This window comes from Armigeres subalbatus, chromosome 2 (genome assembly GCF_024139115.2).
Source record: "Armigeres subalbatus isolate Guangzhou_Male chromosome 2, GZ_Asu_2, whole genome shotgun sequence".
Taxonomy (NCBI): domain Eukaryota; kingdom Metazoa; phylum Arthropoda; class Insecta; order Diptera; family Culicidae; genus Armigeres; species Armigeres subalbatus.
The window spans coordinates 330,317,124-330,333,323 of NC_085140.1; the positions used below are offsets into that span (position 1 = coordinate 330,317,124).

The following is a 16,200-nucleotide window of genomic DNA, read 5'->3' on the forward strand; positions in this document are numbered from 1 at the left end:
TTGGCCAATCCCTCGGATTTTAAAGAGAGGTAATCAAAATTTAAATGAGAAAGAACTTGGAATGCTGTTGGATGGATTATAAAAATCCACAGACATATTTTGCTTTGCTAAGGCTCCTATGATTTTCCCACGACGTTTCTATTTTTATAGGCTGAGTGTCGTGGACCATAATTTATATTGTTCAAGTCATCAATAGATGTGTTGTTCGTTAATAGGTCAATGTTTGTTTGGACGGCCAACATGTGAACAATATATATTAGTTGCTTTGAGCATTGAGCGAAAACGATAAATTAATTGTGTTGAGTGAAAAAGTACAAAAATTTAAAAAGAAAAGTTAGCCCCCCCTAGAATTTTCCACTAGTTACGCCAATGATAGGCACAAACATCAATTCAGCATCAATAATACATATTAAATTGGTGATAAGAAATAGGTTTTCCCTGTAATTTTCCATTTTTCCGGCCACCAGTCATTCACATGACCCATCATTCAATTGAATCTTCAATTGACAGGAGCACGACATACAAAAAACAAGGCAGGCTCAGTACGCATGTAAACATTCAGTTTAAATGTAAACATGTGACGTAAGTACTATCTTCGCACAAGCTGAACCGAGACGATGCTCTACGGTCTCAGCATGCTTAGTTTTGTACTCCAACATGTGGCGATAAAATATGCGTCACTCTTGAAGTGTAATTTTTCTGCCTACCTTGTTGTCTGTATACCGTGGACAGGAGGAACTGATCACGTGAAACGGCGTTAAAAATGACAGGGGCAAAAAAATGGCTAACTAGATTTACTATTCAGCGTTTAAATGAATGAAACGAAATTTATCACCTAATAGCCATTTAGCTGAATAGGTGATTTGGCCAAATAGGGCATTTGGCCGAATTTTGGTGATGAACTTATTTATAACATAAAAAATCACTAAAATAAAAATAAAAAAATTGGCCGAATGGAACATTTGGCCGAATTGGCCATCAGGCTGTGTACGAGATTCTTTCTCTGCTCATCCACATTTGTTGTATTTTTTTATCATTCATCGCCTGCATAATCGTTCTAATGTAATTTCACTTTATATGTTAAAATTGTGTCCCTAAACCTAAAAAGAAGATTTTCAAAAACTTACAATATTGACATGATATTTCGATTTTTATATTTTTTTTTGAATAAGCAGTTAATACTTGAGATTGTTGAATTTCTAATCCCACAAACTAAAAATAGTATGACCAAAAGAATAATAAAATATCGTTCTAGATATTTGAGGTTATGGCTTTCAGTGTTATTACAGTGGTATTACGTTTTTATCCGACGTTTCGGTTAAATATATTGTACTTTTATCAAGGAGTTAACTAAGTCCCCTTCTATTGTTAACATTTGTTCTTAGCATAGAACGTTTTTGTCACAACTTTATGTTAAATATCTTGGCTGTGCATATGCACAGCACATGTTTCGAAATAAACAAATTAATATGAAATTTGTGAGAAAAAAAATCCATGACCATGTTTCACGTTTGCGGAAAAGCCATCAGAATACAGTACCTGCAAATCAACTGGGGGGAAGATGATCATTGAGGTGAAGATGATCACTTGATGTGTCAGTCAAAAGTGCCAAATTTTTTTATGAAATAGTAGTCAACAATATTCTCCGTTCAAGTAATGTTACCGCTAGGTAGAAATCCGAGTTTTTCGATTATAATCATGAAAATGTATTTTGTGGAAGAAAGAGAGAGATAGTCATAAATGACGCTATTTTCGTTTCAAATATTGACTTCGTAGACTTCTTTACGTAGTAAATTCAACATTCATACAAATAACCTAGTGTATTTTGACTACTAGGTCATAATTATTTTAGTAGAGCTGTCTTGATCAACTTCACCCCAAACCAGATTACTCAAAAAATGTGTGATAATTTAATTTATTTTAATAAATGCGAATGCATTTCAGAAAACTAAAGTTGTTGATTATTGCAACGTATAGCAGTACATGTTTTGAAAATATTTGTTTCGATTTAAAATGTAAACACACATTGTTATTGCATGTTTTGTCTTAAAAATGATCATCTTCCCCCCAGTTGACGGTACCAATGATGAATGAATGTGGAGTAGTGTAATATATTATCATACAATCTTCTAAATCTTTCTTCCAGTTTCTTCCCAAAGCGTGGCTAATTTTCAAAGCGTTTTAACGTTTAAAAGCGATCGGTTCTGTCTTTCCACTAGGCCATTTTTTTAAGGCCTATACGGAGTGGAATGGTTCCGACAAATTCCGTGAACTTTACAGTATTTCTCGAATTCTTTCCGATGAATTGTTTGACGTTATCTAGGGGAACGTCCACAAATTAGGTCCACAATAACGCTTAGATGGGGGAGAGGGGGTTGAGTGAAGTGTGATGATCCATACAAAAATTTCAGATGCTTCATACAAAAAGTGTGACATAGGGGGGAGGGGGGTTGAAAAAGTCATTTTTTTGCGTTACGTATTAGGGTTATTTTTTTGGGATAACTAAGCCTGGTAAAACTTCGATTAAGCCTTTCCACGGTATTTCGAGAAGATATTCGCATCATTATTGCTACCTCTTTGTATCTCCTAAAATCATCAGTTACTACTAGCAGTTATTCTCCCGATGGACGGGGACCCATAAAATCAATTGCAATCTCAACCCGCGGTGTCGATGGCGGAATAATACTTTCTTGTTCAAAATCTTTTGGATTTTTAGGACTAATCTGGATAAGGAATCCGCTACGTTTCCACTACTTTTCCGATATTTTGCGGTAAATTTAAATGATTGTAGTGGTACAGAGAACTCACCTTTCAATCCGAGCGCAAGAAGTTGGTGCAAATATGATTTTCAAGGGTTTGTGATCCGTTTCAGGCTAAAAACTTCTTCGAATTGAGTAAACTGCGAACTTTTCAACCGACCAAACTAAAGAATTTTTAAACCGACCAAATTTTGGCAGTACCATTCTCAGTACAAGTTAAACTTTTAGCTAGGATAGCATATTATTCGCTGTTCAAGATCTGACTCATCTTTGAACTGTACAGGGGTTAGACAAAAAGATTGAGATAGGCAAAATTTTGCCGAAGTTCAAATCAGCATAACTTTGCGTAGAAAAATCCGATTTCGATGAAATTGGGATCATCGGACGCTGAAACTCTTCTAGTATACTATCCCCAAGCAAAACCTGAGATAGGTCTTTGGCCACCGGAGATGTTCCCGGTTTTCCAAGAGTATGTTAAAAATGCATTTTTTCTTCTGCTTGTCATTTTATGTGACGTTCACTGACATCTTGTTTTATGCTTTCCCCAGAAACTAGAACTAATATGCTGACCAAAGCTGGCTGCAGATCCAAAATCCAATAAGTATACGCACAGATATGGCCATTTTCGTGAAAACGGTACGTAATACACCCATACACTGGCCATACACCCAGAATAAATATCACTTTTGCAGAACATCCGGAACCTGTAACAAATTGGCCAGAGAGTCTTACAGTCCTCAAAATATATATTTAATAAAGATTCTATATTCATCGTCTTGGGAAAACATGAATTTTGACACCCATAAATGCATGGTTTAGGGGGGTCCCGTAGCGTAGTTGGCTACACGTTCGCCTTACAAGCGAATGGTCATGGGTTCGATTCCCAGCCCCTCCACCAAACCCTCATCAGTCGCCGGATGCGCAGCCTATACGGTGGCGTATTGGGGAGCGCCCATACCGTTACGACTGCGTGATGACGACGGACAAATTGTTCTTCTCGGAGGCATTCCTCCACAGTACCTGGATAAATGGCAACCGAACAATGCGCAACGAGCATTGGATTCACGACACGGACAAAAGGACACAATGGACTCACGGTGAGGTGGACCACCAACGGCTACAACGATGAATAATGAAAAAATCTAAAATTAGATTCTGTGTGGATACTGATAGAAGAATACCACAGTAGATTTCAGCACAGTAGCGGTTAAGTAACACAGAGTGCCTACCAAATAAAGAAAGGAATAAAAAAAAATGCATGGTTCCAGGTGGTGCCTAAACCGGCTCTTCCTGGAAGGCCCTTGGAGCCTGCTATAAGGGTGGCAGTGGACACTATCATTTTGGAAATGTTTCTGTAATCATCGTCTCGCAAAGCCATGAAGTTAGATACTCATATTTGCATTATGTCCACGGATCTATTTTTGAATTAACAGATGTGTATTTTATTTTGATAAGAAAACAATAAATGCATTTTCAAGTAGAGAACGAAGTACGTATCTGTTAAAACCAAAATTGTAGATGCATTAGATGGAAGAAGAAACTATGTTTTTATAGTTGTTTATTTTCTGCTAGAACTCACATTAAAAAATATGATTTTTTTTTAGATTTAGTTTTGAAGGGCTACACAGTATAAAATCCTGATTGATCCACCTAGCGGTGTTTGTGCCTTTTTCGTACATTAGATATACTAAAAAAATTGAATGAGAATCTATTAGTGTGTTTTTTGTATATAAATCGTATTTTGGCCATAACTTTTGATCCCATAGTCTGATCTGGCCAATTTTCAATAGGAAACAATCGAACTGGATTCCCCGTCGAATGCTACTTATTGCGAACAAATCGGATCAAAATAAGTGTCTAAAAGATGAGTGAATTTTATTTTGCGCATGAACATACACACACGCACACACATACACACAGACAGACATCATCTCAATTCGTCGAGCTGAGTCGATTGGTATATAACACTATGGGTCTCCGGACCTTTTATCAAAAAATCGTTCTGGATGTGAATATATAGCCTTTTCGTTACACCTTGGTGTACGAGAAAGGCAAAAATGTTACAGCATATGTGATGTAACAAAAAAGCTCCATTCGATTTGACTCATTTTTCTTTTTAGAGGCACACAAAGGAACACAGAAATATAGGTTCGATTATTTGCATGGCGTGTAATTTTCAGAATTTTTGACTGTGCAGTAGGGTGGCTCAAATTAGTATGGAAAAACATTTATCAAACTTTTTGATGGGCCTTTTATTCGGTTCTATTTGATGCTCTGATGCTCTGGACAAAATTTCATCCAAATCGGTCAACGTTTGGGCGGTGCTAAACTCGTTGTAAATTTATATGCAGAAACATCCAAAAACAGTGATTTGCAGGTAGAAGGCTAGATTGTGATGAAGAACTATGATACTCATTCAGATTTAGAAGAATTTAATACAGAATGTTATGCTGAAAACCGCGAAAAGATTAGAGTTTGCACAGCCAAGTTATTAGCATTTCTCTGAAGAGGGGTTTCAGCAAATTTTGTTTCTTTTACCTTCGAAAAGAAATAAATTCACCCATACAACATTCCAGTAAAAGCTCAAAATATTTAAGGTGCTAATTAAGCAAAGAAAGCATTCAAAATTTGATTAAAATCGAACAATCACCGCCAAAATTATTGCATTTTTTAGGATTTTCTCAAATTTTTTACAATTATCTTTGAAGAACCGTTTCACCCTATTTTCCCTTCATGTAAAAATTTGAAAATTTGCTAAATGTCTTCGTTTACATATACCTATGAACAAATGTTGGAAATTTCAGACAATCGGAGAACATCGATACAAGAGGGGGTCGCGCTTCTCGCGGACTGACCCTTAGGCCCGGAAAAGGCTCACGAAAATAAGATCAAATTACCACAATGAATTTGACAGCTGATCAAGTATGCACGGAAGAAATAAACTACCCCATAATGAGTTCAATTCACCCAATCTCGAGCATCCGTACGGGAAGCCAAAATTGAGTAAATGGGATCGATGTAGTTTACCTTCCCTCCCATGTTAAAAAAGTACCCAACGGAAAATTTACTTACCCAATTGGAGGTTTAATTCCTTGTTTAATTCACTCAACTTCGACCTCAGGCAATAAACTCAAAATTGGCTTTCCGTATTGAACAGGCGTCGCTAGACTGTTTGGCTCTTGTGTTTTTGGCAATAGAAGAGCTTTCTCCTGATGGATGAAAGAGAAGAGAAAAAAAAAGTAATGGGTAATGTTTTAAACATAACCGCGAGTAGACGTAGGACTTAAATAATCGTAACGTATTCACATTTAACTTTTGAATTTATGGGGTTTGATTGGTATAGGTATTGATATTGGAAACGACAACATTCATACTATGTAGAATTATTAGCGATTTGTTTTTTCAAAACTTCTGGAAATAAAACCAATAATTAAATACATAATTAGAATCGCAATGTTTCTAACTTTTGAACTCTTATTTACTCAAGCAAATATAGGGAATTTATAGATTTTAGAAATTATTTTTGCAATCTCTGATCATAATAGCATGTTTACAGTTCGTTATAGAGTGATAAAAGATTTAATTTTAACAGCCTCGTTGGATAAACGTACAACTCGTGTTGAAAAAATCATCTTTTTGCAACTAGTTGCACAAACTACTATCAATGTTTTGGTTCCAAACTATGAGTTCAGTTTAATAATATAATTTTTTCAGAAAATGAGAACCAAAGTATAAAATAATGTTTATAAAAATATTCTTCTGGAAATTATTGTTTGCGGGCTATTTTAAAACATTTACATGTAATACAGCAAAATTTCCTAATTTAAAATGGATATAAATACCATTGCTGAATGTGTATCATTTAATTGCCAATGTCTGCTGCAAATGAATGAAAATAATTAATTTTAATCAAATTTCTATATTCAATAGTGTAGTTGATTTTTTGCTAAGGAATAAGAACTGTTATGGAAGCGCAGACTAAATCTCTTTGGGTTAATTTTATTATTCTTCACCCACCACCGCTGCCCTCGCAGCCTCTAGCCGTGAACTCCGAACGAGGCGATTGCATTGACCACAACCGACACCACTGCATCCGACCATCATCAAGCATAGAACGGCAAAAAAATGTGCTCTTTTCTTTCCTGCACACTCGCAGCTCTCCTGCTGGCGACTGCATGCTGTGTAGGTAAAAATGCGGGAGCTAAAAGCACGTCAGTACGCACTGCTGTCACAAACTGTAATGACTCGCACGCACACGGAAGGCACTGCTTCTTTTATGCACAAAGTAAATCTTGCGGTGGATCCGAAGGCACGTGGCAATGCATTCTGATGTCCGTGTTAGAAATGCACGAGATTGAATATGTATGAAATTTTTATTGACCTTGACAAGATTTGAAATTTTCAATAGCTTATCGTTAAAGATAATAAGTTTTAATGAAGTTGGCAAATTGCTGGAGAGTGCCCGAGTCGATTGATATGTGAATCTTAAAAATCCATCGAAAGATAAAGGCGCTAGTAACGTTCGAAATCTTCCCTTCCAGCGTAACGCTCTCGATTTCCAAAAATCTAAATGACACACAGTATAGTAAAGAAAGACGTAAGTCCTACGTCAAAAAACTCAACAATGGGTACTTTTTTTCTTCCGTGTGAGAGCCCGAGCAGCACGAGTCAGACGAAAATGATTGTAGTTCTAACCGCTAAAAAAACAAACAACCATGCGTTCACCGTTATTTTACCTGCAATTGGGTCATTTTACACTACCATTCGGGCGTTTGCCCCAGACCTAATTTTAAAACATTTTTAAATGCGTTAGAAAGCTATGAAAATCTTACTGCTTTGAACAGGAGATCATTGTAAAATGTAGCTTGTTTTGTAAATTTTGCATCTACACATTAAAATGGTACGGTATTTTTGTTTATATTGGTGAAAACATCGAAAAAGCATAAGGGGTGCATTTTGGACCATTCTCCCTACTTAACATAGCAGGCTTAGCGTTACGAAATTTTCTCTACTTGCCAGCTCCGTCCGTGGGGTATCGAAATCCGTACACACCAAAGTATTTTTAAAAGTCTCTAGGAAATAGAAATCGAATGCAAATGAAACGTTTATCGTTGATACAGGAGCTCCGCATTTACACATTAGAAACTACGAAAAACATGATAATATAAATAATTAAATCAATGATTCGTGAACCGAAATTCGTTCGCCGAATCAAAGGATCAAAATCCGTACAGCTATTTTTCAGATATATATTAGGGTGGCTCAAAAAACACTTTTTCAATATTTTGATAGGCCGCCCTCTTATTCGGTTCTATTTGATGCCCTGATGCTCTGGACAAAATTTCAGCCAAATCGGTCAACGTTTGGGCGGTGCTAAACTCGTTGGAAGTTTGTATGGAAAAATGTATGCAGAAACATCCAAAAACAGTGAATTGCAGTTGGACGGCACAACTTACGATGAAGAACTATGATACTCATTCAGTTCTTGTAGAATTAAATACAGAATGTTATGCTGAAAACCGCGAGAAGATTAGAGTTTATTAGGCAAAGATATTAGCATTTTACTGGAGTGTTGTAGGGGTGAATTTATTTCTTTCAAAGGTAAAAGAAACGAAATTTGCTCAAACCCCACTACAGAGAAATGCTAATAACTTGACTGGGCAAACTCAAATGCTTTCGCGGTTTTCTGCATTACATTCTGTATTAACTGCAAATGCAAATCACTGTTTTTGGATGTTTCTGCATACATTTTTCCATATAATCTTCTAATGAGTTAAGCACCACCCAAACGTTGACTGATTTGGCTGAAATTTCGTCCAGAGTATCAGGGCATCAAATGGAGCCCAATAAGAGGGCGGCCCATCGAAAAAATTGAAAAAAGTTTTTCCCATACTAATTTGAGCCACCCTAATATATATTTAAAATGAAACAAACTGATTAACTAAACTTCCACTGTTAATAGTTAAATACGCATTTTGAGAAGCGATCACTTAGATTTATATTCCGCTTACTTTGATAATCGCAATTTGCAATTGTAAATACAGTTACTTTCGGTACAATTATCAAGCAAACATCGTCAAAAAATCTGGTGGGTGACAGGTGATTATACAATCAAGCCATGTGGTGAATTTCAAATTCACCACACGGTTTTCTACTTCTATCATCAAAAGTCCAAACCAGCGTAATATTTTTTGTACAATGCTAAAATTAAAGTCGATTGCTGACGAGCTCGGTGGTCTAGTGGCTACCGCTTCTGCCTTATAAGCAGGAGGTCGTGGGTTCAATTCCAGGCTCGTCCCTTTCCTACTTTGTAGTTCTATCTTAGTTCTTTCTGTGTTTCACGTTATACCAAAACGATTCCTACTGTTATAACCTTCCACACAATCCCAAAACCTCCCGTGGCACCTATGAGAGGTCGTAGAGTTCTCTGCATCTTTCTTAAGTAGGTCATCTAGGAAATAGTGGTTCGTCCCAAATCAATATTTGCAGTAACGGATGAACATTATGCTACTCTCATACAATAGTCTAGGCTTGTACCACCTATGATTTAGTGCGAATTGCTAATAAATTCGTCTCAGACAGTTGTTTTGATTTGTGTTGTTTTAATTTCAAAGCCTACTTTGTCAAGTATATGAACTGAATAAGAAACATTATTTGTAAAATTCTTCATCTTGTTGGCATTACACACCCCACTGGGACATTGCCGCCTCGCAGATTATTCATTAAGCACTTCCACATTTGTTAGGTGCGAGGTTTTTATGCCACGTTACCATTTTTGCATTCAAATATCATGAGACTAACACGATGATACTTTTATGCCCAGGGAAGAAAATTTCCTAGACCGGACCGGGAATCGAACCCAGCTTTTACTTACTTACTTATAGATCCTGTACACCTCCGGCGGTGCAAAGGGCCGACTTGAAAGATCTCCATCCTGAGCGTTGCCCGGCTATCGCTTTAACCTGTTGCCAGGTTAGATTTCGGTCGACTTCTTTTATTTCTTTATTGAGACTTCGCCGCCATGAACCTCTGGGTCTGCCTCTGCTGCGATGTCCCGCTGGGTTCCAGTCTAATGCTTGTTTACAGATTTCGTTTCCGCCCCTACGTAGAGTGTGGCCGACCCAATCCTGAATTTCTGTTGCTATCGGCCTCTGGTGACAACGACGATGGAGCTCGTTGTTTGAGATCCAGTTGTGAGGCCACCAGGCCTGAATTATATACCGCAGGCATCTGTTAATGAACACCTGCAGCCGTTGAGTGTTCTCCATTGATACACACCATGTTTCGCTAGCGTATAACAGCACAGATTTCACGTTAGAGTTGAAAATTCGTATTTTGGTGCGTTCACTTATCTGCCTGTTTTTCCAGATATTTCTTAAACTCGCAAAGGCAACCCTTGCTTTCTTTATCCGTGCGCCTATGTCGATCTTGGTACCGCCGTCTGACGCCATTTGGCTACCAAGATATTGGAAGCTTTCAACATTCTCCACTGGTTGCCCGGCTATTGTGAAACTGGAAGGAGTCACCGTGTTTACATCCAACGATTTGGTTTTGTTGACGTTGATGACTAAACCTGCCGAAGAGGAGCGCTCGGCAAGGTCGTTGAGCTTACTCTGCATATCAGAGCGCCGTTACGCGAGGAGTGCAACGTCATCAGCCAATTCGAAGTCGTTTAGGTGCTCCATGGTTATAGGCTGCCATAACAGCCCGCGGTTTGGTTCACGGTCAATCGCACCTACCAGAATCTCGTCGATTACGATGAGGAACAGTAACGGTGATAGAATACATCCTTGCCTCACACCAGCTACGACCCGGATAGGGTCGGACAAGACTCCATTGTGCAGCACTCTACACGAGAAGGCCTCGTACTGTGCCTCGATGAGGCCGATGATTTTCTCAGGAACCCCCTTGCGTCTCAGGGCGCCCCACATATTTTCGTGATTGAGACGGTCGAAAGCTTTTTCGTAGTCAATGAATACCAAGTAAAGGGACTCTTGGAATTCGTTGACCTGCTCCAGAATGATGCGGAGCGTGACAATATGGTCCACACAGGATCTTCCGGCACAGAATCCGGCTTGCTGCCGCCGGAGAGTCGCATCGATCTTCTCCTGAATCCGGGCTAGGATGATTTTGCACAGAACTTTGAGAACGGTACACAGCAACATAATGCCTCGCCAGTTATCGCATACAGTCAGGTCACCCTTTTTGGGCACCTTCACTAAGATACCTTGCATCCAGTCGACCGGGAAAGTTGCGGTGTTCCAGATATTACGAAATAAACGATGCAGTAGTTGAGCGGATGTCATGAGGTCAGCTTTGAGCATCTCGGCTGATATGCGGTCGACCCCTGGGGCTTTATTCGATTTCATGCTTTGGATGGCTGTTTGAATCTCTAGCAGTGATGAAGCTTCGGTATTGACGCGTGTTATACGTCGGATCCTAGACAGATCATGCCGAGGTGGTGATGGCCTGGCTGGCACTTGAAAAAGTTGTTCGAAGCGTTTCAGCTGGTCAGTTGGGTCGGTCAATAACTGATCATTCGCGTCTTTCACAGGCATCGTTGCATTCATCTTCGCCCCGCTTAAGCGTCGTGAGATATCGTAGAGGAGGCGAACGTCCCCGGTTGCGGCGGCTCTCTCTCCTTCGTCGGCCAGAGAGTCTGCCCACGCTCGCTTGTCCCGTCGACATGAGCGTTTTACTTCCTTCTCAAGAGCCGCGTATCGTTGACGGGCTAAGGCCGATGACATACTCACGCGTGTGCGTGCGCGAACGCGTCCAAGACAAAGGAATTTCCCTTGCTGATATTCTGCTTTACGAGTGCTTGGACGCGTTCCGCATCGCTCGACGCGTCAGTATGTCATCGCCCTAAGACTTTGGCTCCTCTGGTTTTCGATCGCTCTATCGCGGCTTTGGCTTCTCTTCGCTCCTCTATCTTTCTCCAGGTCTCATCGGTGATCCATTGTTTTCTCTGGGTGCGTAGTTCGCCCAGATTGTTCTCGCTGGTGGCGATGAAGGCATTCTTGATGGCGGTCCATTGGTCTTCCACGCTGCCACCTTCCGGAATATCTGCAGCACGCGTCTCCAGTTCTTCAACGAAGGACCGTTTCACCGTGGCATCTTCCAGTCGGCGTGTGTTGAATCGTCGTCCAACTCGTTCCGGTCGATGAGGGAAGAGCGATCCCCCGATCACCATGTCGTTATTACCACAAAATTCTGCGAACAGCTCTCCGTTTTCGCTTATTTCTCCGAGACCATGGCGTCCCATAATGCGCTCATGGTTCGAGTTGTCGGATCCGATCTTCGCATTGAAGTCGCCCAAACAGATCTTGATATCACCCTTCGGAATTCTATCTGCGACGGCATTGAGTTGATTGTAGAAGTTCTCTTTGTCTTGCAGATCGGCAGCATCGGTTGGCGCATAACATTGGATTATAGTAAGGTTTCGGAACCATGTTCTAAATCTGATAACGATTATCCTTTCTTTTATAGGTTCCCACGTCATAAGCGCAGATTGTACCTAGGCGCTTAGTAGAAAGCCAACTCCGCGATGCCGGGGAGCGTGTTCAACTCGTAAACCAGAGTATAACAGAACTTGTCCCGACGGCGTTCTGTGTTCTCCAAAGTTAGGCCAGCGGACTTCACTCAGTCCCAGGATCTCAAGCATCATGCGGCGTGCCTCATTGGCAAGTTGTGCCAATTTACCCTGCTGGGCTAGGGTTAAAACGTTCCATGTTCCTATTATTGTCTCTTGTTTCGCGCTAAGAGTCGTCGCCGTAAAATCAGTCCGTATTCTTTCATTATCGGATTCTCGAACAAATTGTTGTTCCGGGAACAGTAGGTTGTTGGCTCAAGGTTCCCTATCTACCGGGATGGGGCTGCCATCTTAGGTATAGCTTCCGGGGAATAGCATTTCATACTCAGCCGCTGGATGCTAGAACAGACGCTGTTGGAGCCGCACCTCCTTGGTAAACAGAGGCTCGATCAGTCGGGTCCAATTTGTTTAAAGTCCCACCCAACACCAGGCTAGTGCGTTTTGAGCGGCCCACGGTCCCTTTGATAGGGCCTGCTTGGGGACACATGCAGCTTTTTATAGAAGTTCAACAGAGCCCACTGTCGAACCCCACCACATCCTAGGCAGACTCCACAGGACGCACCCTCTCACTCTAGCTGATGTCAGAAGGACAACAGTGCCCAGGCTGCACTACCAGCTAAGTACGCAACCCTTAGCTGGCGGTCAATTGTCATCGGAAGAGCCGTGGAAGCGTGAGTATTGGAACTTGTGAGGACCAGAGCTATGTTAGGCGCCCCTTCCCGGATGTCAACTCACCATTTCGCTCACCATTTCGCAGCAGTGTTATCTACTTTCTCAATATTTTAAAGACACTGTGATTTTTTTTTGAGATTTTGGAAAAAGTACACTAAATTTAGTTTCAATTCTTTCAACAATGGACGCATTTAGGTTTCTGATTGATTATGTGTTAACAATTTAACTTCAAATAAGATTATTTTTAATTCTTTGCAATGCAATTGCCTGATTTTGTCTACACCCGATTATATGACACTTTTGATATGATTTATTCACGATCCAATTTTGCAACATTTTTTTCTTAGAAAAATCCTGAAAACAACTCATTATTTTCATCGCCTTTTGCTTATAATGAATTATTTCAAGATTGTGGAAATCTAAAGAATAAAAAGAATTGTTAAAAATGTTTTGGAAGTCTATATGACAGTCAAAAACTATTAATTGCTTTATATTTGTGCAATTTTGACCTCTCTAAAGTACTTTTCTCGATACATTTTATAATGAGCGAGAAAGGCATCATCACCGCTAGGTGGACTAATCTGGGTTTCACCGTAAAACCTAGAATCGTCAAATAAACGTTGAGAGTTGATCGCATTCTATTGATTTAAATGCATCGCCTCTATCATATGTTATGTTTCTTCCAGATCAACGTTATAAACGTTCTTTCTTGTGAGCCAACGTCAAGCTGATAATTTATATCACCAGCGATATTGGACATTAGTCGACTTTCATTGCAAGCATTTTATCTTATCTCGAAATCTCTCACCGGATGATTATCTCCTATTAAAACCCATAAATTACTTCATGATTTCCATCATAATTACTCCTCCATCATTTTTATCTCCCGGTAATGAGACCTAGATGAAAAATTAGCCTCATTAAGCGGAATGCCATGCACTTCGTCCTTGAGCGAATCCTTCGCTAAACCTCATATCGCGGCTCAAACCTGATATCTCCAAATTAGCTCCCATCATTCATTGCCAGTGTCATCCATCGCATCGCGTAGGCCCAAGCCATAGAGTAACCAGCGTCGCCATATTAAGATAGGAGCTCATCATCCCGACGATGATGATGCGAGTTGATGGCAGCAACCAGAAGCAGCAGACAACGGAACCACGTTGAAGCCGTTTTCCATCATAAATGAAGTAGGATGTAAAATGAGATTTCCATCAACCCACCGCAGAGTCACCACCACCGCCACCGCCTCGGCCACTGACTGCCGTGTGACCTCTCAGGGCCACATCGCTCACCGAAAAACCATGGATGCGTCGAGTGAGGCGTGATTCTGTGCTTTCCACCATTAGGGAAAACTCATTTTAAACCTCGTTCATCATCCCACCGACGTGAACGGCCAGAGTTCAAATGCCATGCAAGTATGTATCTGGAAAACGCGCGTGTCCTCGCAGTGCAGTGTTGGTTCCGATATCCGCCGTAACCAGCATCATGCGAGCAGTTTGCGAAAGCGTAGAGAGTGCCACAATCTGGTAACCGAAGTTCATAAATTATTGCGGTGTGGGCAGTTTCCATGATGCATGGGCTTGTGATGGAACACGACTTGGCGGTGGTGGCTTACATAATGACTTGCATCATGCATTAGATATGAATGTTTGGATTCGAGCTGTGGGATGTGTTGACAATGCAGGCATAAGGTATTTTAGCGTGGTGGTCAATTGAGGGCAGAGTGAAAATCAAATCGATTCGTATTTTAACCTTTAACAGATACACATATTCTAAATAACTTGCTACATTCAATCTTAACCAAAAAAAATCTATATTGAACCATAATTGCTGGTGTTACAGTTCGTGTTTACAGAATGAAAGGATAATTCTTTCAAATCTTAGCAATGAGTATTATAATGAACATCATTCATAGTCAATTTCATTGATTGATTGCTGTATCATGGTTGCGCAATACTCAATATGTAATTCCTAATTTTATGGAAAATTTAAAAAAAAATCAGAGTTAGTTTTTATTTTAGAATTTATTTGTAATTTGGCGTAATATTTTTTAGTCCACCACACCGATTTTAAAGTGATTCAATCGCATTTATTTTTTAACGGAATTGAATGGATTGGCAATTTGAATATGTATATCATCCGTTGAAATTTGAGCCATGATTTTTCATTGCCCAATAAAGTAAAAGTAATCGAAACAGTTTATAGCCTAATTATCATTTTACAACATTATACCATTTCAAAAGTTCATTTCCGTGAATTTCAATCATTCTAGCCGAAAAGAAACAACACAAAATTCCAATTCCAATCTCCACCGAAACGAGTTTAATCTATACCCTCATGCATCCGCTTCGACTGTCGACAACCGTTTCCATTATCGTTCCCATTTCCAGCCATATGTTCAACAGCACTGAACCATCCAGAGTCCAGTAATTGGGACTTCAAGCACCCAATATCCTGTATCCCCGACCGGAATTCCCATTATCTAGTCCCCGTTCAATCGAACGAACCGTCTCCCATGCGCTCAACGATCGACCATTGGACTTAACCATATGAATGTGTGTATTTTGTTCTGATTGTTTCATTTCCCCAGTTAAAACAACCGATGTCGAAGCAATCGAAGACCACCAAGCAATACTGCACTGTCCACTTCTAGCGACGAATCGCGATAAAATCAACATGGTGCTGTGGTTCCGAGACAACGCCGGCATTCCGCTGTACAGGTGAGTGGAGCTGCGAGGGGGTGGGGTCCTGGGGTTAGGGTGAAAACGAAAACGATGACAACGACGGCAGCGGAAGGAATCCCGGAAGCGCCCCTGAACGAAACCGGAATTCCTTGCATATTAGACTTCGCCGCCCGTTCGCGAACCCATTCCGTTGCGCTGATGTTGTGCAATTCGTTATGCCAAGCTGTCACCAGCATCTCACCTTCTGTTTCGGGCTAACACACACACTGGCTCGGTCGTCGGCGGGCTATTTTCCCTACCAGTTAGGGCCACATTCACGTGATACAGCTGTGGCCACCCGGCGTTGGTCGTGGAACATTCGAACCGGTCTAAGCGCACGCGAATTCAGTGTAATCAGAGAGCATGTCGCTTCAGTCAGTCGGTGGCCTACACCTCGATTCCGTGCTGCACAGACACAGGCTGCTTCTATGGGTAGCATCTGCTTCCAATCAGA

General features: G+C 40.5%; 1 protein-coding gene across 1 annotated transcript in view; it reads left to right on the forward strand.

Annotated features, from left to right (window-relative positions):
- The window catches only part of LOC134212740 (neural cell adhesion molecule 1-A-like), a 416,812-nt gene that overhangs the window by 216,983 nt on the left and 183,629 nt on the right, over positions 1-16,200 (forward strand). The window contains exon 3 of the mRNA XM_062690855.1: positions 15,614-15,743. Within this exon, the coding sequence (XP_062546839.1) occupies positions 15,614-15,743 (130 nt within the window). The remainder of the gene's footprint in view (positions 1-15,613; positions 15,744-16,200) is intronic.